Source organism: Pantherophis guttatus, chromosome 2 (assembly GCF_059756535.1).
Source record: "Pantherophis guttatus breed Tessera chromosome 2, ASM5975653v1, whole genome shotgun sequence".
Lineage (NCBI taxonomy): Eukaryota > Metazoa > Chordata > Lepidosauria > Squamata > Colubridae > Pantherophis > Pantherophis guttatus.
In genome coordinates this window covers 108,203,529-108,226,796 of record NC_142064.1, presented here as the reverse complement: position 1 = coordinate 108,226,796, position 23,268 = coordinate 108,203,529, and the positions used below count along the sequence as shown (strand labels likewise).

Below are 23,268 nucleotides of genomic sequence, written 5' to 3'. Positions count from 1 at the left end.
GGACTACCCCGTGTGCCTTCAGCCATCACGAGAAATCACTTGACAAAAATTCAGACCCCCGGTCTGTCATTATTTGTCTGATCTTAGTGTTATGTTGTGTTTCCACCCTTGCATAGAATTCTTTAAATTTTTGGAATACCTCATTTTTGTGCTTCAGGGTGTATACGAAGCCATAGCGGCTGAAATCGTCCACTATGGTCAAGAAGAACCTCTTCCACCCCAGGCCACCCCAACGATGCCCTTGAAGTGATGTCCCAGTGCCTGGAGGCTGTGCGGGTCTGGATGGGGAGGAACAGGCTCAAGCTCAACCCTTCCAAGACTGAGTGGCTGTGGCTCCCAGCATCCCGATATAGTCAGTTGACTCCATCACTGACTATTGGGGGTGAGTCGTTGGCCCCCACAGAGAGGGCTCGCAATCTGGGAGTCCTCCTGGATATGCAGCTGTCCTTGGAGGAACATCTGACGGCTGTAACCAGGGGGACCTTTTGTCAGGTTCACCTGATTCGCCAGTTGCGGCCCTTTCTTGATCGGGATTCCCTATGCACAGTCACTCACGCCCTCGTCACCTCTCGCCTTGACTACTGCAACGCTCTCTACATGGGGCTCCCCTTGAGGAGCACCCGGAGGCTCCAGCTGGTCCAGAACGCAGCAGCGCGGGTAGTGATGGGAGCAGCATGGCGCTCCCATGTAACACCGCTCCTGCGCGAGCTGCACTGGCTCCCGGTGGTCTTCCGGGTGCGCTTCAAGGTGCTGGTTATCACCTTCAAAGTGCTCCATGGCATAGGGCCTAGCTATCTTCGAGACCGCCTGCTGCTACCGACGACCTCCCATCGACCCGTGCGCTCCCACAGAGAGGGCCTCCTCGGGGTGCCATCAGCCAAACAGTGTAGGCTGGTGACCCCCAGGGGGAGGGCCTTCTCTGTGGGGGCACCTACCCTCTGGAATCAGCTCCCCCCAGAGATAAGGAGAATCCAGGACCTCAGTGCCTTCCGTCGTGCCCTTAAAACCCATTTTTTCAAGCAAACCGGGCAGGCTTAAGAAGAAACTTTTAAATGTTTTTAAATGTTTTAAATTGTTTTAATTGGTAGTGAGTTTTAATTGGGCCAAATTTATATATCTTTTAATTGTTTTTTAATATTTGTCCTGCATGTTTTTTAATTCTGGCTGTACACCGCCCTGAGTCCTCAGGGAGAAGGGCGGTATAGAAATTCAATAATAAATAAATAAATAAATAAATTTAATGGAGGGCTTTAGTGGCCCCACTAGGTCCATGTGTATGAGTTGGAAAATTGAGTTGGTTGTGCGTACTGACTTTTTGGGCCTAGGTTTGGTTTTTAATTTGGAGCTTTTGCAAATAGAACACTCGAGATAGTTCTCACAGTTTTTTATTTTTACACCTTCGGAGCATTCCATCATTTTCTGTACCACGGGAAAACTGATATGCCCTAGTTTCCTATATAACAGATGTGCGCAGTTGTCATGCATTAGCTTCCCTATCGCTGGCTTCCTCTCCCTGGGTGGCCCCTGCTCTCTTGGGTCGCCGGTGGTGTGTGCATGGCTGACCCCCTCTATTTCCTCATTGTTGCTCTCCTCATCTGTGTTACTTGAGTTGTCGGGTTTCGTCTTCTGATGGTTGTTTACCTTGGGTTGTGTTTCTCTGACTGGGTGGAAGAATGGCAAGTCCCCACTGATCACTGTTTTGCCTATGCTCTTACCCCCTCTAGTTATGTGTGCCTTCCCTTCCTTGAATGTCACCTCAACGTTGTTGTCCTTGCTCAGTTTTAGTGTGGCAAGGATGTTATAGGGTATGTTTGGCATTAGTAGCACTCCCTGTATTGTTCCTATCCCTGGCACGTATGTGTTGCCTTTCCCTGTCACTTGCACATTGTTTTGGTTAGCCACTTTAATTATAATTTTTTCTTTTGTGAATGAGGTCAGTGAGTTCTGGTCATATGTGGTGTGGTTGGTGGCTCCTGAGTCCAGTAGCCATGTGCCTTCTTCCCTGTCCTGATCGGTGTGTTGTTCTTGGTCCCCCAGTCCATATAGTGACCCAGTCTGGCTCTCTCTGGAGCTGTCCCTGTAATTTCTCCTGTCCCTAGGGCTAGGGGAGTCCCTGCGCCTGTGCCTGTCATCTGGTGAGTGTCTGTCATTGTATCTCGCCCTTTGTTCTGGCCTGTCCCTCCGGTGTGGCCTGTCCCTGTCCCTAACGTTCCTAGGGCAGTCCCTTTTGTAGTGGTTCTTTGATCCACATATGTAGCACTATGTGTTGTTGTGGCTCCTGCCCTGTGGTTCGATCTTTCTGCTGGGTCTCTGCTCTCTACGGCCTAGTGAGCGATCTTTCCTAATGCTATCCTCAGCTATGAGTTTGCTTTGTGTCAATTGGGCCCTGGTGGCATTTAAGGACAACAAATGTTCACTCATTGGGGTCCCTGCCTTGAGTTTGGTGGCATAGAACTCCCTGGAGAGTCTGGTGGTGCTTGCTACGCTTTGACAGTAAAATAGTTTGTGCATCCTCTGTATTACCTCTAGAGCAGTTAAGTGGTGGCTAATGCTAGGGTAAATGCTGGGGGTAATGCTAGCAATAACAATATAATAAGCCTTATGATGGGTGAAATCTAATTCAAAAGTCCAAGGTTTTTCTGGGGGGTCAGTGACTAGGGATAATAGGTCTTCCTTCAGCAAGGTGACTTGGAGCTGCTGGTTCCAGTCCAGAAAATTCTCCCCATCTAGTCTGAGTTTGGGAAAGTCACTTGGTAAAGTCCCTGAATTGTAAGTTAAATTACTTACATTGTGTCGCTGTCCATGGTTTCTCACGTAAGGATACTCGCAATAAGGCAGAGGGATGACTGTGGCAAGTCTGAACCGACTTGCTTCTATGTGCTTGCGTTGGTCTAGCTCTATGTCCCGATCCGTTTCTCTTGCAGGGAGTCATTGCGCATGCCTGAAGTTCATTCCAGCCCAGCCGCAGTGGAGTGAGGAGCTCGTCTCTGCAGCTCCCAGGTGAAGGCCCCAATCTTCCAGATGGGCCTTCGGTTCCTCTTTGGCCGGCCTCGCTTGGTCGAAGTCGCTTTGGATCGTCGCCTGGAGCTTCGGAAAGTGGTGAGGATCGCCGGTGAAGGTCGGAAGTCCTGCTGGGGCTGCGAGTGGTCCCGGATGGCCCGGCCTCGTGTGGATGCTGCCTCCTGGTGTCGGGCCGAGTCCCCTGCCCGCCGATGGTCGTCCCCTGCCTGCAGACGGTCCCGCGGATCCTGGATCTGGTCCTGGTCGCCGGTCGGGTGAGTAGTCCCATCGCCCTCGGTGTCCCGTCCCCATGGTTGGGCTTCCTGGGAGTCATGGGTAGTGTTGGGTCTGCGTGGTAACGATCTGCTCCCCTGGGTGGGCATCGGAGCTGGTTCCCTTCGTGTCAGTGTTCCCTCCTTGCTTTGGCCTGGCACCGGGGTGTGTGTCCGGCAGCCTCATTTGTCCCCTAGGGCCGCGGTGATCAATTCTATTGCTTTGTTGACTTCGGGCTCGGTAGGCGAGCTCGTAGGTTTTGGCTTGGGGTTTTCCTGTTTGTCGTGATAGTTTTGGGTGGTTACTCTCGAGTAGGCCCCGATTCCCGCCATGAGATTTAAATCTCGGGAATCTATTGGTGACATCACCTCCCAAGATGGCCTCCGCAAAAAGGGCACAAATCCTTTTTCGGCCTTTTCGGTGGGCTTCTGGTGCGGGCAGTTTTTTTTTACCGTGTCTTCGTCGCTGTAGTCCGACTTGTCTTCATCTTCCTCACTCGCTGCTTCGCAGCCTTTGACCAGGCTTCGGAGTTCCGCGATGAGGTCGGTGTTGCTTTGTGCCGAGTCTATTAGCTTCAGGAGTTTTTCTTTTAGGTCGAGTTTCTTGCTCGTTGGGCTCTCGGGTTCCTTCCACCCCTCGTCGCTTCTGGTTGGGGTCCATGGATGGTGAAGTAGGCCGCTCATCTCGGGTGCCTCTCCTTGCATGGCTTCGGGTTGGGCAGGCCGTTCTGCCATCTTCTTGGTGAATGCCCTGGTATTCACCCTGTCCGTCGTGGTCCTTTGCATGGAGTTCCCTGGCATGTCCTGGAGTATTAGGGTTGGGCTATTAAACCATCCTCTGCTACCACTTTGTTAAAGATGTTCAAGGATCATGCCCAATAACTCCATCACACAAGTGTTCTTTAAATCAGTAGTCTTTATTTACAAGTCATCTTATCATTGCAGGTACAGATCTGGAACTGAGCCAGGACCGCATGGCTGGACCTTAAGTACCCCTGGGGCGTGGCTAAGGTAAGGAGGGGTCATTGGGTTAGGGTGGACCTTGGGGGTTGGCCTGTCCAGCCCCCTGCCTCTAGCCCTGGATCTGAGGCAAGGCATTTATTCCTGACATCCCCTGCTGCTCTTGCCTGGCTTTCTGGATGGGACTTACACTTACAGTGTAAGTGCACTTACAGCACTGCGCTTTGGGAGTCGGACTCCTGTAAGTCCCATCTGGAAAGCCTGCACTTTCCCAGGGCCCCGAGGGACCCCCTGCCTGTCGCTGCCTGGAGCTCCCCTTTTAGCCGCTGCCCCCCCACCTGCTGCCACCTGGAGCTCCTCTTTTGTCCCCACACCGCCTGCCCCCGCTTGGAGCTCTCCTTTCGTCTGCCACCAGGCGCTTTCTCTCAAGCCTCCCGGTCTCACTCTCCTAGACTTTGAAGGAGGAAGGGAAGGGAAGGGAAGGGAAGGGGGGGAGAAGAAAAGAAAGAAAGAGACAAAGAAAGAAAGAAAGACAAAGAAAGAGACAAAGAAAGAGACAAAGAAAAAAAAGAAGAAGAAGGAAGAGGAAGTAAGGGAGAAAGAGAGAGAGAAAAGAGAGAGACAGAGAGAAAGAAAAAGAAAGAAAAAGACAAAGAAGGGAGAGAGAGAAAAGAGAAAAGAAAGAAAGAAAGAGAAAGAAAGAAAGAGAGAAAGAAAGAAAGAAAGAAAGAAAGAAAGAAAGAAAGAAAAAGAAAGAAAGAAAGAAAGAAAGAAAGAAAGAAAGAAAGAAAGAGGAAGGGGGAGAGAGAGAGAGAGAGAGAAAGAGGTGGAAGGAAGGACGACAAACCCTGGCACTAGACGTGGATTCAGAAAATGCTTTGAAACAGCACAGCAATCTTGGGCTGGAAGGTACCTTGGAGGCCATCTAGCTCCAGCAGGAAACCTTATATCGTCTGGATTATTTTGGTCCCTTTAAGAGAGGAAAATTGCCAGAACGAAGAAGGAGTTTACTAGGACAAGGCTGCCATGCAGAGGAAGGCAGAACTAGTCCTTGACTTATGACCACAATTGAGCCCAAAATTTTGGTTGCTAAGCAAGAGCATTGTTAAGTGAATTTCACCACATTTTACTCAATCCATGACCTCACCTGGCTCTAACAATCACGTGCAAGCTAGGGAAGAACATCTGAAGGCATTTGTAATGTACAGAAGTTATAGTTAAATGTGTGACAGAAAGTGGACTCTGGGTGGGTCATTCCATGTCAAGTGGTCTGATTTCAGAAAAGTGCCCAGCTTGACCATCGCAGATTTCAATGATTTTTGGTGTGAATACGCACACACATCCCCAATGAACATGGGTAAAGTGTTATGTTTGCTGATGCAATACTTGCGGAGATATAGTTATTTGTTTGACCCCACACCGCAGCCTTCTACAGTATGAATCTCAGGTTTCAGCAACTTTGAAACATAATATCTCCGGCAATATTTTGTTGAGAGAAACAAAACTTGGCCATCTTGTACAACTTGTTGTGCTCTATTTAACAAAATAATAAAAACATTCTCATGAGCGATCTCTGTCTATATAATTTGGAGCAAATTTGGCCAAAAATGACTGTAGTGCGAAAAAAGGGTAAAGTTTGGCTTCTTATATCTCTGGAAGGAAAGGTAAGAGAAATGTGAAACCTTGTGCATAATAACTTAGCAACACAAGGTTGTCAAATATAAAATTTCATTCTCTTACTTTCCAATAGTTCACAAATTGAACTATTTTTGAACCAAAAATATTTTCAGCCCACTTTTACAAAAAAAGACCTTCTGGAAACTGTTAAATCATTCTCATTGGAAAGAGCATGTTTCAAACCTCTTAAAAAGTAGGGTTGGTGTTTCTTTGCTGACAAATAAAGCCCTAAAAAGCCCTAAAAAAGTTGAGGACATTGCTATGGCAGCATCACATGCATTCTATTATTGTTTCATCTTGTTTGTTTTATATAGACATCAGTACTACTATTATATTGCATTGGTCCATGGTGACATTGTCACTACCAATTCAGGCACTTGACCCAGCAACCCCATCGCCATAGGGGCCACGCCTGATAGCCATGCAATACCAGCCACAGGTGGGTTTCTTGGTTCAGGATCAGCCTGTAGTTTGGTTTCTTTCTCAAGGTTCCAAAGCCTTGTGTGTGTATCTATCCAGTTCCCAAACTGGCAATCGGGCAGCTTATCCTAGGTTCCCAAGCCTAAAGTGGGAATCTTATTGTTCTGCCCCAGCTACGGACCCCAAAGAACGTAGCACAAAGTCCATTCAAACCTTAGTTTACTAAATAAACCAGTTTTTTTACAACAATGGCTGTTAATTAACTGCATTAACAGTCACCAAGAATTCAAAGAATAATACTAAAAGCTTACTGTGGTTGGCAGAATGCCCAGAAGCAATTTGCAGGAAGCTGATAAAATAAGCAAGACAAGACACGAAGATATGTGAACGAAGTTGTTCCCTGCAAATTGCTTCAGTCGGCGTTCTCCTTAAATAGGCTAAGGGAGTGGCCAATTAGCCCCAAGCCTTACTCTTGAGGAGACCTCCTCCTGAGGAGCCACTCCTGCCTTTTGGCAGCTCTGCGCACCCGTGCATTGAGAAGAGGCTCCTCCTCTTCATCCTCTTCACTTAAGGGAGCTTCTGGAGGTTCTGAAGGCCTTGGCTGAATCCCCGCCTCTGGCACCACATCTTCTCCAGCCTCCTCATTGTCCGACTTGAGTGCCAGCTGCACAGGCTGCTAGCACAGCACCACACCAGCCTCCTCGCTGTCTGAATCAGCTACTAGCTGCACAGGCCGTGTACGGGCCACAACACTTATATGGTTCCCAAGCTGAAATTTCTACTGTTCGTATGAACTGCCAAATTCCAATGATCACTTATTTATTATTGAATTTATGCTCCACGTTCTTTAGCATCGCTTCTGAGAATTGATGATGTAACTGAAGGCATTGAAAGCATGCAAATAAGATGTAGTTCTGGAACCCAACAAACATCTTGTCTTTCAGGCCAATAAAATGAACGAGCAGGGCCTCGCGGATGCATAAATGTTACCAACGCATCATTTTGTTCAATCAAAATTTCCACAATGTTGCCTATCCACCATTTTTTGTCATGAATGCAGGAACATAACAATTGGGAAATATGTTGGCCAATTTTAAATTCAGATTGACGGTATTGGACATTTTGCCCACAAAGTTAATTGTGTCATTTGAAACTTTGCTGACAGAAATCAAATTTGAATCAACTGGCACAAACTGGTGATGATCTCTTGTGCCAGCTATTGTGCTGCTAACTTTCCATCTTTCTTCTTGCAGCATCCTGCTGTCTTCGATTTCTTTCTTCGGAATGTATATATATTTAAGTCCGTGAATTTTTTTGTTTTGTTTCACCGAATCACCATGCGATGGAGTAGGCGGCACAACTAAACATTTGGCTGCTCAAGCCAGCCTCCAGAGACCATTAACCGACCAAATATTGACGCTGACAGATCTGTTCAACTTTTGCGACAGATTTGCGACAGACAGTGCACGCTCACATTTGCAAACCAGTAGCAAAGGTAAATGAATACCTCTACTGACACACACATACAGTATGTATAGTAGATAATGTATCTTTTTGCCTATACACACTCCATACTATGTAATATTTATGTACACATATGGCATATATACATAGGATTAAATAGTATATTTTGGATGTTCAGTAGTAGTAAATAAATATACAGGGAAATTGTATTTCATTGAGGCCTTTGAGGTGAGGCGAGGCAAGGCCAGGCACCCTAACCCTAATCCTAACCCTTGACGTGACATCAAGTTGGCCACCCCTACCCAGTCACATGACCACCAAGCCACGCCCACAGTCACATGTCCACCAAGCCACAGCCACCAAATAAGCCACGCCTACAGAACCGGTAGTTAAAAACAATTGAATACTACCACTGCTCTCCACCCAATCTGGGACCCTTCTGTATTTGGCTACTGGGTCATATAAGGATATACTGGCATTTGGGCAAAGGAAAGTACAATTTTGCTTCCAGGTAAACATATGAAGACTCAGGAAGCAGAGAGCTGAATGCACAAAACTGTTCTCTATGCAGGTGCCTAAGCAATCAGTTGAATACTTGACCTCAGTTACAATTAGATCCTAATCAGGGGTGGGTTCTACTTACCTTTACTACCGGTTCGCAACGGGATCGTGCGCGCGGTCTCATTTTGCTCGCGCATGCGCCTTGCTTCTGCATGTGCAGATCGTTCCTCATGATGTCAGGGTCAGTGGGTGGAGCCTCCCACTGGTTTTACTACCGGTTCTATAGAACCGGATCGAACTGGAGGCAACCCACCACTGATCCTAATGCTTAGCTCCATTCTGGGCCACATAAGTCCTTTTGCATCAAATCCCTATTTTTTATAAGGTGTTATAACAATTCACCTAGGTTTAAAGGGAATCAATTCAGCAATTTTTAATTTTAAAACCATTTCCCAAGATAATTAAAAATCAACTTTATATTCAGAGGGTTGTGTGCGTGTGAAAACTGTTGAAAAATGAACAATTTGAACTTAGGTGTGTAGGGGATAGCAAATCTTTTATATCTGCAGAAAATGTCTACATGAAAACGAACAACCAGTTCTACCTAAATTCTTTTAAAAATGGTATATGTTTGGGAGAAGAATTTTGCCTATCAACAATATCCCATTAACTCTTTATTACCTCACTATTTTGTTTGTAGAAATTAAAAGTATTCAGATTCACTAACTTGCCAAAATTACCATGCAACACAAATAGCATCACCCCTACTTTTTATAACCTAATCTAAAACAGTATGTCATTTTTTCTTAACAAATAATATGCTTAGATTTTTCTCTTACCTTGTGACACAAAAATAACTGATGCACTTCTTCACAGGCTTGTGAACAGAGTACAGGCGTGTGCAAGGAAACTGCTCTTCACGGCATCCTGGGAGCAAACCACAGTTCCAATAAATTATCTCAGTCACATAAAAATGCCTCAAAATTGTTTCCAGATAATATTACAATCACATTAAATATTTGCAATCCATCATATTTAAAGAAACTGGAACCAACTTACACAGGTATGATTTGCATTTGCACACTGAAATCGTAACCTGTTACTTAAAATGAACAAAAGTTTATTTTAAATAAAACTAACGAATACTGAGTGGAGGCATCTTCAAAAAAGGAGGAAAAATGGATCCAGGAAACTACAGACCAAGCAGCATGAGATCAATACCTGGGAAAATCCTGGAAAAGATATTCAAGCAATGGATCTGTGAACACCTAGAAACAATCAAAGCTATTACTAGAACAGGGGTGTCAAACTCAATTTCATTGAGGGCTACATCAGGCCTGTGGTTGACCTCAGGGGACTGGGCAGGTGTGGCCAACTGGGTGAGTGTGGCCAGCTTGATGCCACTCACTGGGCATGGCTGACTAGGTGGGCATGGCCAGCTTGATGCCACTCCCCAAACTGCTGGCATGTTTCCTCTTCACATTGGGTAGACGCGGACTGGCCCCTTACATTTTCCAGGATGGCCCCATGAGCCAATCCGATCACATTGCAGGCTGAATCCAGCCCGCGGGCCTTGTGTTTGACACTCCTGTACTAGAAGCTAACAGAACCAAACAACACAAGAGCAACAATGATGATTAGGGGCTGGAGGCTAAAGTGTATGATGAATGGTTGCACAAATGTGGTTGTGTGCTTTAATGAAGAGAAGGACTAGGAATGACATGATAGCAGTCTTCCAATATTTGAGGGGCTATCACAAAGAGGATATTGTCCAAAGCATTCCTGTCAGTGACAACAATTAATCAGTGGAATGTCTTGCCTCCATATGTTATGAGTGCTCCATCCCTGGAGGTTTTTAAGAAGAGATTGGATAGCCATTTGTCTGGCATCGTATAAGGTCTCTTGCCTGAACAAGGTGTTGGACTATAAGACTTCCAAGTTCCCCTCCAACTCTATTATTCTGTAATTCTGTAAAGGTGATATTCAAAATATTATTTACAGCCAAATTATTTATCTGCAAGGATATTGTATTTTTAGATAACAGAGAATGTACATAGCATTGAAGTTTAATAATTTTTAACAGAATCTTGCTTGCATGAGAAATCAATGCAATCGTGCAATAGTTGCAGTCTCTGGCATTGCCTTTCTTTACTAATGGGATAAAATAGATATTTTCCAGCCCTGAGGCCATTGATATGTAGTCCATATCTCTTGACACAGGATAGTGATGATGTTAAGTGACGCTGGTCTTAGTAATTCTGGAGGTATTCCATCAATACTTGGGGCTTTCCAGTTTGGAAATTTCAGGATGTTTGGTTCTTTATTAAGGACTGTCATTGTTGTCATCTTGATGGTAAGTCAAACTGCTATAGAGTCCTTCTGTATATTCTTCCATACATTATTTCCATCTGTTCCTGATCTTCTGCTGATCACTTAGTACATTCCCCTTGTGGTCTTTAACAGTTCCTTGCTATACTGAAATGCTGGATCGCATCATTTTCACTACAGCAAACATGACCTTAGTATGTCCCTTTCTATTAAATTCTTCCAGATGTTGACACTGCTCCTCCCACTGCCTATTTTTGTCTTTCCTGGCTTCATATGGAAAAATTGCATCCAGCTTTTTAACTTTATCCTTATTGCCTTTGGCTTTGGCTGCTCTTTGCTGATCAGCTATTTTGATAGTGTCATCAGATAGACACTTGTTTGTTTTCTTTGGTATTTAGATAAAAAAAAAGGTGGGATAACAATCTAATAATAATAATTTTCAGCACTGCAAAAGTGGCAGAAGAGAAGACAATTGTATAATGTATTTAAATTGCCTTTGAGGGGTTAGGAAGAGGAAATAGGGAATAGGGAATCCCTCTTGCCATGCTTGCTTAGCTGAGATGAAAAATGCTTTCAGAAAATGCGGTGAAACTGTGGTTTAGAACCATAGAATTGTTAGGCTGGAAGTGACATTGGAGGTTTTTTAGTCTAGCCCCCTGTCCAAAGACAGAATCCTTATTCCATCCTGAACAAATGGCAGTCTAATTTTTTTTTTAACCACAGCGATTGTGCTTCCACAATTCCAGGAGGCATATTGTTCCACTGACTAATTGGACAGCTTTCACTGTCAGAAAATTTCACCTTAGTTCCATTATTTCTTATCCTGTCCTCAAATGCTTTGGACAATAAATCAGTTTCCCTATCATATCCTTCAAGTATTGGAATATGGCTATCATCACCCCTAAGTCTTCTCTTCTTTATTTCCCTTAGCTGTTAATGACACAGTTCAGTCTCTATCCCTCTTACCATCTTGGTTGCTCTTTACAGTCTTTCTAAGGTCTCAGCATCTTTTTTTGTATCATGGTGAGCAGAACAGGACACAGTATACCAAGTATGGCTTTACTAATGCATTATATGGCAGCTGCAGCAAGCTGCTGCTCATACTTAAGTGGTTGTCCACTATGAGCTAAATCCCTCTCACCATTATTGCTGTTGAGCCAGGTACCTCCTATTCTATACATGTGCACCTGGTTTTCCTGATTTTGTGCAGGACCTTACTTTGATCACCATTGAAATGTTCCTTTTTAGCTAGGGTCCAATGCTGGAGATGTCAAGACCCTTCTGAATCTTCACTCTGTCTTCCAAAGTGTTAGCAATTCCCCCCAACTTGTTGTCATCTGCAAATTTGATGTGCTCTTCTTCTATCCTCGCATCATAAATAATATTGAAGAGCACTATCCCCAAAACAGAACCTTGAGGTATCTGCGTACTTCCCTCCATGTAGATACAGTATAATTCCATTGATGACTACACACTGAGTGCAGTTGGTCAGCCAGTTACTGTGAGGGATCTCACGAAGAATGATGGTTCGTTGAGGGCGCTTCCGAGAAAAGGTCAGCACACAAGGATGCAATCAAATTAAGTCTTTATTTAGAAGTAAAAGTGGAGTAAAATAAGGTCCCAGGCATCCTGGATTGAGCCCATGGATCAGTCCCATAGGAGACTAGAACAAGAGCAGGCAAAAGGGAAAGGGTAAAAAGGGCAAAAAAAAAAGGGAAGAAGGGAAGAGCAGCCCCTGTGCAGGGGTTCTTATAGGGGCCCCTGGCCCCTCCCTTACAAAGTGTGTGAGGGGGCCGGAGGGCCATTAACTTTCCCCAATGGGGCTGCAGGGGCCGGAGCCCCTTGACCCACCAGTGGGATCAAAGGTGCCTCTTTGCCCCCATCTGGTGGCCTTTGAAGAGACTGCCATGGCTGGCACAAAACACCTAACAATTCCCCTTCTTGCCAGCCAATGACAGGTGACGGTGAATGTGTGTGAGAGGGTGAGCAGGTGTTCTGCCACCTCTCCTGTTCTTTAATGGGCAGCTCTTGGATTGCAGAGAAAGTCTTTGGGGTGACCATGATGCTGTTGACGGATGCAACGTGCCCAATGTCAATTCTCTTAGGTGGGACCCCTTGTTGGACCGCTTTGACCTTCTGACCTCCTGCCACTCACCACCCTTTTCCTCTGCAGGTTCCTCGCCAACTGGCTGTTCACGACCGGGATGTGGAGGCCCTCGGTCCCAGGCTTTGGGCATCATGAGTCTCTGGAGCGTCGCTGGAGGCGAAGAGTCAGGTGAAGATGGCGTGTCTTCCCCCTCAGGACTGGATGGCTCATCCTCCTCATCTGGACCAGGTAGGCTGACCTCTTCATCCTGTTCCTCGCTCTCGTCGGTGGCAGGGTCTGTGGTTGTCTCAGGTGGTATCATGGTTGGTGCAGCTTTGCTGGGCCGGTTAATGTATGGACCCAGATCATTTGAGTGGATCTGGGTCCAATTGGAGTCCTCTTCGAAGGAGGCAGATTGGGAGGTCACAATCCTGCCCCCTTCTCCCAGGAATCGGTAGGCCTTGGAGTCAGGGGCATAGCCCAAGAACCTCAGTCTCTGGGAGACGGATCTCCCCTTCTTTCGCAGCTGCTTGGGGATGTGCACCCAAGCGTAGGAGCCAAACACACACAAGTGTCCCAAATTTGGCTTCCTACCGTGGACCAGAAAATATGGGGTCTGGTTCACAACGCTGCTCCAGATGCGGTTCAGGGTGTAGTTGGCGGAGTGTACCGCCTACGCCCAGTACGATTTCGCAACCCCAGCATCCGCAATCAGGCTGCGCATCATGGTCTGCAGAATGCCATTGCGTTTTTCTGACACACCATTCTGCGCAGGTGTAAAAGGGGCTGTATGAAAATGGTGTATGCCCTTGTGCCTTATCCAGTCCTGGAATTTTCGGGACATGAACTCAGCCCCACGGTCGCTCTGCAGCTGCACGATCTTTGTCTTGTTTCCACATAGTTGTACAATGGTTTTATGGCATCAAAGGCTTCAGACTTTTCTGTGAGGGTATACACATGGCCATACCTCGAGAAATCATCGATGACAGTGAGGAAATACTGCCTTTTTCCTAGGGACAGTGTAAATGGCCCAACCAAATCAACAAGTATTAATTGATATGGGTATTGAGTTTTACGCAGTGACACCTTAGGTATTGGGGTGGCCTTCCTCTTTGCCCTCTTACAGATGGCACAGTCCAGAAACACCTCACAATCCTGGAGATGAATCCCCTCAGCGAATTCCCCCATCTTTTTAACCACTGGGAAGCTTGCATGGCCTAACCTCCGATGTAAGAAGTGGGCACATTTAGTATGCAGCGTCTTTCCCACTGACACCCCCTTGGCTCTGGTTGCCTTGGGCAGTGCTAGCACCTTAGGCCCTTCTTTGGGCTTATCTGCCTTAGGTGCCTGCTGAGGCTCAGGTTTCTTGCCTTCATTGGCCTTGGAGGGCCGTGGTACTGGTTGAGGCGGCATGGGCACAACTGCCTCAGTCTTGTGCATCTTTGACAGCCTGGGAGCTGGCTGTGGAGCCTTTCTCTCTCTCTGCGCGCAGGCCCCTTCTGGGGTGGCACCCTGTGAGCTGTCTCCTGTGGCTGGGTACTTGGGGGAGAAATATGGCAAACCATATTGATGGTGATGAGTTGTGGCCCTGGTGTACTCTCCCACATCTCTATGCCTCCTGTCTTCCTCATTGAGCCTCCCTGTGAGGTAGGACAGAGTCATGGCTTCCTTTCTGGTTCCCTCTAGTGAGACAATAAAATTGCCCCAACTTTTGTCCAGGGATGCCAGAATGATAGCGATCATGTTGGCCTCAGTCACAGGGTAGTCCCTGAGCACCAGCTCTGCCCTGAGTGCCTTCAACTTTCCCAGGTGCTCAGCCATGCTAGCCCCAAATTTTAGCTTGGTGTCATAGAACTCTGTTGTGAGTCTTGTGGTGGAGCCCAAGCTATCACAGTTAAATAGGCTATATAACAACCCCCAAATTTCACCAGCTGTGAGCCCATCTGGAATGCTAGGGTACAATCTAGCATCCAGTGAGCTCAGTAGAGTGGTATAGACTCTCCTGTGGTACCACTCTTCTTGAGGTCCCCAAGGGAAAGGTGGGGGGGTCTAAAACCATTTCTAGGGTCCCCTCTTTTAAGAGACATACCTGAGTCTCTTTGTTCCATATATTATAATTTTCCCCTGACAGATGTAATTTCTGGAAATTATTTGGGAGAACAGACACAGCTGGGGCAGAAAATGCTGATATATTTTGCTGTCCAAGGTATCTTTGCTTTGGTTCCATTGAAGTAAATGGGAGAGGGATCCCTCTGCTGGCCGGTGTAGGTATTTTTCTCTGATTATTCTTTTCTTTTTCAGGTGGAGCCAACTGAGCATGTGCGGACTGCTGGGCATGCTCAGATCTCATTCCAGCCCAGGAACCGACTGGGACGGACCTCTCCCTCTGTGCTTCAGAGCCAGGTCTGGGCCCAGGCCTGTGGGGCTCTGAAGAGTCTTCTGGAAGCCCCCCTGGTACTGGAACACTTACCAGGGGGCAAAGGCTGCAGGATGGGGCCAGAAAAGCCTGAAAATGCTGAGGATCGCTTGGAGGGGCAATCGCTTGGAGATGGAGAGAAAGAGAGAAAGAGATGGAGAGAAAGAGGGATGAAGGAGAGAAAGAGGGGGAGAAGGAGAGATGGAGAGAAAGAGAGATGGAGAGAAAGAGATATAGGGAGAAAGAGGGAGAGAAAGAGAGGGGGGAAAAGAGAGATGAACGAGAGAAAGAGAGATAGAGAGAAAGAGAGGGAGAGAAAGAGAGAAAGAGAGATGAAGGAAAGAAAGAGGGGGGAGAGGGAGATGGAGAGAAAGAGAGATGAAGGAGAGAAACAGAGGAAAGAAAGAGGGAGAGAAAGAGGGGGAAAAGAGAGATGAAGGAGAGAAAGAGAGGTGGAGAAAGAGATGGAGAGAAAGAGAGATGGAGAGAAAGAGGAGAGAAAGAGGGGGAGAAGGAGAGATGGAGAGAAAGAGAGATGGAGAGAGAGAGAAAGAGACGGAGAGAAAGAGAGAAAGAGAGATGGAGGAGAGAAAGAGGGGGAGAGAGAGATGGAGAGAAAGAGATGAAGGAGAGAAAGAGAGGGGGAGAAAGAGATGGAGAGAAAGAGATGAAGGAGAGAAAGACGGGAGAGAAAGAGATGGATAGAAAGAGGGGGGAGAAAGAGAGATGAAGGAGAGAAAGAGAGGAAGAAAGAGATGGAGAGAAAGTGAGGTAGAGAGAAAGATAGGGGGAGAAAGAGATGGAGAGGAAGAGATGAAGGAGAGAAAGAGAAGGGGTGAAAGAGAGATGGAGACAAAGAGAGATGGACAGAAAGAGATGAAGGACAGAAAGATAGGTGGAGAAAGAGATGGAGAGAAAGAGAGATGGAGAGAAAGGGAGAGGGAGAGAGAGCGGGAGCGAAAGAGAGGGGGACAAAGAGAGATGAACGAGAAAGAGAGATGAACGAGAGAAAGAGAGATGGAGAGAAAGAGAGGGGGAGAAAAAGAGAGATGGAGAGAAAGAGATGAAGGACAGAAAGAGAGGGGGAGAAAGAGATGGAGAGAAAGAGGGAGAGAAAGAGAGATGAAGGAGAGAAAGAGAGAGAGAGAGAGATGGAGAGAAAGATATGAAGGAGAGAAAGAGAGGGGGAGAAAGAGATGAAGGACAGAAAGATAGGGGGAAAGAGATGGATAGAAAGAGAGATGAATGAGAGAAAGAGAGATGAACGAGAGAAAGAGAGGAGGAGAGAGAGATGGAGAGAAAGAGAGATGGAGAAAAAGAGAGAGAGAGAAAGAGAGATGGAGAGGGGGGGAGAAAGACATGGAGAGAAAGAGATGGAGAGAAAGAGGGTGAAAAGAGAGATGAATGAGAGAAAGAGAGATGAATGATAGAAAAAGAGGTGGAGAAAGAGATGGAGAGAAAGAGAGATGGAGAGAAAGAGATGAAGGACAGAAACAGAGGGGGAGAAAGAGATGGAGAGAAAGATGGGGGAAAGAGATGGATAGAAAGAGAGATGAATGAGAGAAAGAGAGATGAACGAGAGAAAGAGAGGAGGAGAGAGAGATGGAGAGAAAGAGAGATGGAGAGAAAGAGAGATAGAGAGAAAGAGATGGAGAGAAAGAGATGAAGGGGAGGGGAGAAATAGAGATGGAGAGAAAGAGATGAAGGAGAGAAAGAGATGAAGGACAGGAAGATAGGGGAGAAAGAGATGTAGAGAAAGAGAGATGGAGAGAAAGAGAGATAGGGAGAAAGGGAGGGAGAGAAAGAGAGGGGGGAAAAGAGAGATGAACAAGAGAAAGAGAGATGAATGAGAGAAAGAGAGGGGGAGAAAGAGATGGAGAGAAAGAGAGATGGAGAGAAAGTGAGGGGGAGAGAAAGAGAGATGGAGAGAAAGAGATGAAGGACAGAAAGAGAGGGGGAGAAAGAGATGGAGGGAAAGAGAGATGGAGGGAAAGAGAGATAAAGAGAAAGAGATGTAGAGAAAGAGAGATGGAGAGAAAGAGAAATAGAGAGAAAGAGATGGAGAGAAAGAGAGATGAAGGAGAGAAAGAGGGGGAGAAAGAGAGATGGAGAGAAAGAGAGATAGGGAGAAAGGGAGGGAGAGAAAGAGAGGGGGGGAAAGAGAGATGAACGAGAGAAAGAGAGATGAAGGAGAGGGGGAGAAAGAGATGGAGAGAAAGAGAGATGGAGAGAAAGAGAGGGGGAGAGAAAGAGAGATGGAGAGAAAGAGATGAAGGACAGAAAGCGAGGGGGAGAAAGAGATGGAGAGAAAGAGAGATGGAGAGAAAGAGAAATATAGAGAAAGAGATGGAGAGAAAGAGAGATGAAGGAGAGAAAGAGGGGGAGAAATAGAGATGGAGAGAAAGAGAGATGGAGAGAAAGAGAGATGAAGGAGAGAAACAGAGGAAAGAAAGAGGGAGAGAAAGAGGGGGAAAAGAGAGATGGGGGGGATTTTTAACATCTTTACTTCGATCGCAGACGGAGCAAATCAGGAGAAAACAAAAGGAAATTTGCAAGTAACACTTTAACTCCGCTTTAATATGCAGAAAATGGCGCCTGAGGGCGGGAGGAAGAAACTACCAGGGGAAGCGCTCGTTAAGGCTTGTTAACACTTTACAGCTACTGTATTACACCCTAAGAGAAAGTTTTAAAGGGGAAGCGTCCATGGAAAGAATTTGGTATTGAGGAAAAGAATTTGGTTCTGATTTTAACTAAAATCTGGTCTTTATACTGGTGGAAAAAAGTTGAATTGTTGTCCTGATAGCTGGATAAATACAAAGTAGCTGAAATATGGCTGACAACAGGGCTGGTGAATCAGCAAATTCCCAAGCCGTGACTGTCCAGGCTTTTCAAGAACTTCTAGACTTTTTTACTTCAGCCCTGCTGAATACAATCGAAAGGGCTTTTTCAAAAAATAGCTTGGGAAATTATAAGCAGGAAATTATTCAGAAGAATTTGTTTTTGGAAGATCAGGAAATGGACAGGATTAAGAGATTGGCTGGTACAGTTGAAACAAAGGATTTGGTGGACGTTTCCATTCCAATGACAAAAAAGCAACAAATGGTTTCTTTATTGCAAGCTGGCAATCTTTATGGCAACAAACTTTGGCTATATGGACAAAGAAATGGATTGAATGATTATACAAACCAGAAGAGACGAGATGAGGATTTTAAGTTAGAAAATCTGACTTCAAGAAGAGAGCGAGTATTTCAGAAACATCAACCTCAAATCACTATTTTAAGTTTCCAAAATAAAACTGGGGGGATTGTTGAAAGAATTTATTAAAAAAAAGGATTGGAAAAAATACAAAAAGAAGTGAAGAACAGAAGATTAAGAGAGATATTCTCCTGTGGATTTTGAAATTGGCAACGGGCAAATATGTGTTTTAATGGTATTAAAAGATTTTTAAAATGTTTAACATAAGGTTATATTATTCTACAAGATATATGAGATAAATTGTATAAGCTTTTAGGATGTCTAACCCTTTGAAGCGAAGAGGATTAATGTTAAACTCAGAATTTTATTGTAAACTGATAATTAGTTTTGGATAGTTAAGGGTTGTTCTTTTAAAAAGTTAGAGGTATTAAGACGGTTAATTGAAAAATTGAAAGATACCCTCCTATAGATTCTGAAATTTATATTTGGTAAATAAGTGTTTTAAAGGTATTAAGAGATTTTTAAAATGTTTAACATTAGACTATATTATTTTAAAAGATATTTGAGATAAAATGTGCAAGATTTTAAGATGAAAATTTTTTTTCTGGTATAGAAATGGAATTTATTCATGATTTTTATTGTTTGTAAGACCGCTAAAGTATCGGATTATGCATTAAGAAAAAGGTTTTTTTTTCTTTTTTTCTATATAAGTAGGAAGAATGAATTTAATTTAATTGGTATTGAGAATTTATAAAAGGGAGGTTGTTGAATTGGAGCAAAGGGAGTTAAAGAACATGTGGGAGCTTTGAACTTTATAATTTGTTAGTTTATTTTAGCATATGTTTGTTAGATGCTATACCCTGTGTTTGCTCTGGGAAGTCAGGGGTGGGGTGGGGAGGGGGGGATAAGGGAGTGGGGGGAAGTGATGATTAGAGAAATGTCTTAGCAGAAGAAAGTGTATTCTAGAATATAGGAGTTGCTCAGATACTAAAGGAGGAAAATATTTCACAGCAAAGAAGTTAGAAAGGAGAGGGGAGGAGGGAGTAGGAAGAGGAGAGGGAGGGAGAGGAATGGAAGAAAGGAGAGGAGGAAGGGACAGGAGTAGGAGTGAAGGTGAGAAGGGGGAAAAGAAGAGAGAAGTGGGGGAGAGGGAAAGGAAGTAGGATGAGGTGGGAGAAGAGGTAGGAGGGAAGAGGAGGGAGGGAAGGAGGAGGAGAAGGTTTGTTGTGGAATGAGGGAAGAAGGAGAAGAGCAACTCCGAATATAATTAAAATGTTTTATTTTAATGCTTTCTTTAAGGGAAACATAAATATGGAGGATTTCTTATGTATAAGAAAATGTATAATTTATGTGGGGAAGGGGAAGGGTGGGGGGGAGAAAATTGTTTGTATTTCTTATAAAACTTTTTAATAAAAAAAAAGAAGGAGAGAAAGAGAGATGAACGAGAGAAAAAGAGGTGGAGAAAGAGATGGAGAGAAAGACGGGGAGAAATAGAGATGAAGGAGAAAGATGGAGAGAACGTGAGGTGGAGAGAAAGATAGGGGGAGAAAGAGATGGAGAGGAAGAGAGGGGGAGAGAGAGATGGAGAGAAAGAGAGATGAAGGAGAGAAAGAGGGAGAGAGAGATGGAGAGAAAAAGAGATGAAGGTGAGAGAGGTGGGAGAAAGAGAGATGGAGAGAAAGAGATGAAGGAGAGAAAGAGAAGGGGTGAAAGAGAGATGGAGACAAAGAGAGATGGACAGAAAGAGATGAAGGACAGAAAGATAGGTGGAGAAAGAGATGGAGAGAAAGAGGGAGAGAAAGACAGATGAAGGAGAGAAAGAGGGAGAGAAAGAGAGATGGAGAGAAAGATATGAAGGAGAGAAAGAGAGGGGGAGAAAGACATGAAGGACAGAAAGATAGGGAGAAAGAGATGGAGAGAAAGAGAGATGAATGAGAGAAAGAGAGATGAACGAGAGAAAGAGAGGGGGAGAGAGAGATGGAGAGAAAGAGAGATGGAGAAAAAGAGAGATAGAGAGAAAGAGAGGGAGAGAAAGAGAGATGGAGAGGGGGGAGAAAGACATGGAGAGAAAGAGAGATGGAGAGAAAGAGGGGGAAAAGAGAGATGAACAAGAGAAAGAGAGATAAATGATAGAAAAAGAGTTGGAGAAAGAGATGGAGATAAAGAGAGATGAAGAGAAAGAGGTGGGGAGAAAGAGATGGAGAGAAAGAGATGAAGGAGAGAAAGAGGGGGAGAAAGAGAGATGAAGAGAAAAATAGATGAAGGAGAGAAAGAGAGGGGGAGAAAGAGAGATGGAGAGAAAGAGATGAAGGACAGGAAGATAGGGGGAGAAAGAGATGGAGAGAAAGAGAGATGGAGAGAAAGAGAGATAGGGAGAAAGGGAGCGAGAGAAAGAGAGGGGGGAAAAGAGAGATGAACGAGAGAAAGAGAGATGAATGAGAGAAAGAGAGGGGGAGAAAGAGATTGAGAGAAAGAGAGATGGAGAGAAAGAGAGGGGGAAAGAAAGAGAGATGGAGAGAAAGAGATGAAGGACAGAAAGAGAGGGGGAGAAAGAGATGGAGAGAAAGAGAGATGGAGAGAAAGAGAGATAAAGAGAAAGAGAGGGAGAGAAAGAGAGATGGAGAGAAAGAGAAATATAGAGAAAGAGATGGAGAGAAAGAGAGATGAAGGAGAGAAAGAGGGGGAGAAAGAGAGATGGAGAGAAAGAGAGATGGAGAGAAAGAGAGATGAAGGAGAGAAACAGAGGAAAGAAAGAGGGAGAGAAAGAGGGGGAAAAGAGAGATGAAGGAGAGAAAGAGAGATGGAGAGAAAGAGGAGAGAAAGAGGGGGAGAAGGAGAGATGGAGAGAAAGAGAGATGGAGAGAGAGAGAAAGAGACGGAGAGAAAGAGAGATGGAGGAGAGAAAGAGGGGGGAGAGAGAGATGGAGAGAAAAGGATGAAGGAGAGAAAGAGAGGGGGAGAAAGAGATGGAGAGAAAGAGAGGAAGGAGAGAAAGAGAGGAGAGAAAGAGATGGAGAGAAAGAGGGAGGAGAAAGAGAGATGAACGAGACAAAAAGAGGTGGAGAAAGAGATGGAGAGAAAGTGAGGTGGAGAGAAAGATAGGGGGAGAAAGAGATGGAGAGGAAGAGAGGGGGAGATAGAGATGGAGAGAAAGAGAGATGAAGGAGAGAAAGAGGGAGAGAAAGAGAGATGGAGAGAAAAAGAGATGAAGGTGAGAGAGGGGAAAAAGAGAGATGAACGAGAGAAAGAGATGAATGATAGAAAAAGAGGTGGAGAAAGAGATGGAGAGAAAGAGAGATGGAGAGAAAGAGGGGGGAGAAAGAGATGGAGAGAAAGATATGAAGGAGAGAAAGAAGGGGAGAAAGAGAGATGAAGAGAAAAATAATGAAGGAGAGAAAGAGAGGGGGAGAAAGAGAGATGGAGAGAAAGAGACGAAGGAGAGAAAATGAGTGGGAGAAAGAGAGATGGAGAGAAAGAGAGATGGAGAGAAAGAGATGAAGGACAGGAAGATAGGGGGAGAAAGAGATGTAGAGAAAGAGAGATGGAGAGAAAGAGAGATAGGGAGAAAGGGAGGGAGAGAAAGAGAGGGGGAAAAGAGAGATGAACGAGGGAAAGAGAGATGAATGAGAGAAAGAGGGGGAGAAAGAGATGGAGAGAAAGAGATGGAGAGAAAGAGAGGGGGAGAGAAAAAGAGATGGAGAGAAAGAGATGAAGGACAGAAAGAGAGGGGGAGAAAGAGATGGAGAGAAAGAGAGATGGAGAGAAAGAGAGATGAAGAGAAAGAGAGGGAGAGAAAGAGAGATGGAGAGAAAGAGAAATAGAGAGAAAGAGATGGAGAGAAAGAGAGATGAAGGAGAGAAAGAGGGGGAGAAAGAGAGATGGAGAGAGATGGAGAGAAAGAGAGATTGGGAGAAAGGGAGCGAGAGAAAGAGAGGGGGGGAAAGAGAGATGAACGAGAGAAAGAGAGATGAATGATAGAAAGAGAGGGGGAGAAAGAGATGGAGAGAAAGAGAGATGGAGAGAAAGAGAGGGGGAGAGAAAGAGAGATGGAGAGAAAGAGATGAAGGACAGAAAGAGAGGGGGAGAAAGAGATGGAGAGAAAGAGAGATGGAGAGAAAGAGAGATAAAGAGAAAGAGAGGGAGAGAAAGAGAGATGGAGAGAAAGAGAAATATAGAGAAAGAGATGGAGAGAAAGAGAGATGAAGGAGAGAAAGAGGGGGAGAAAGAGAGATGGAGAGAAAGAGAGATGGAGAGAAAGAGATATGAAGGAGAGAAACAGACGAAAGAAAGAGGGAGAGAAAGAGGGGGGAAAGAGAGATGAAGGAGAGAAAGAGAGATGGAGAGAAAGAGGAGAGAAATAGGGGGAGAAGGAGAGATGGAGAGAAAGAGAGATGGAGAGAGAGAGAAAGAAATGGAGAGAAAGAGAGATGGAGGAGAGAGAGAGGGGGGAGAGAGAGATGGAGAGAAAGAGAGATGGAGAAAAAGAGAGATAGAGAGAAAGAGAGGGAGAGAAAGAGAGATGGAGAGGGGGGAGAAAGACATGGAGAGAAAGAGAGATGGAGAGAAAGAGGGGGAAAAGAGAGATGAACAAGAGAAAGAGAGATGAATGATAGAAAAAGAGGTGGAGAAAGAGATGGAGAGAAAGAGAGATGGAGAGAAAGAGGGGGGAGAAAGAGATGGAGAGAAAGATGAAGGAGAGAAAGATGGGGAGAAAGAGAGATGAAGAGAAAAATAGATGAAGGAGAGAAAGAGAGGGGGAGAAAGAGAGATGGAGAGAAAGAGATGAAGGGGAGAAAATGAGTGGGAGAAAGAGAGATGGAGAGAAAGAGAGATGGAGAGAAAGAGAGATAGGGAGAAAGAGAGGGAAAGAAAGAGAGAGGGGGAGAAAGAGATGGAGAGAAAGAGAGATGGAGAGAAGAGGGGGAGAGAAAGAAAGATGGAGAGAAAGA

At 45.1% G+C, this 23,268-nt stretch overlaps 1 protein-coding gene across 9 annotated transcripts in view; it reads right to left on the bottom strand.

The window, feature by feature from the left end:
• MFAP5 (microfibril associated protein 5) overlaps positions 1-23,268 on the bottom strand; it is a 119,115-nt gene that overhangs the window by 49,936 nt on the left and 45,911 nt on the right. For all 9 annotated transcript variants that reach the window (XM_087888440.1, XM_087888447.1, XM_087888444.1 and 6 more), the window contains one exon: positions 9,134-9,221. In XM_087888440.1, coding sequence (XP_087744566.1) covers positions 9,134-9,221 — 88 coding nt within the window. The remainder of the gene's footprint in view (positions 1-9,133; positions 9,222-23,268) is intronic.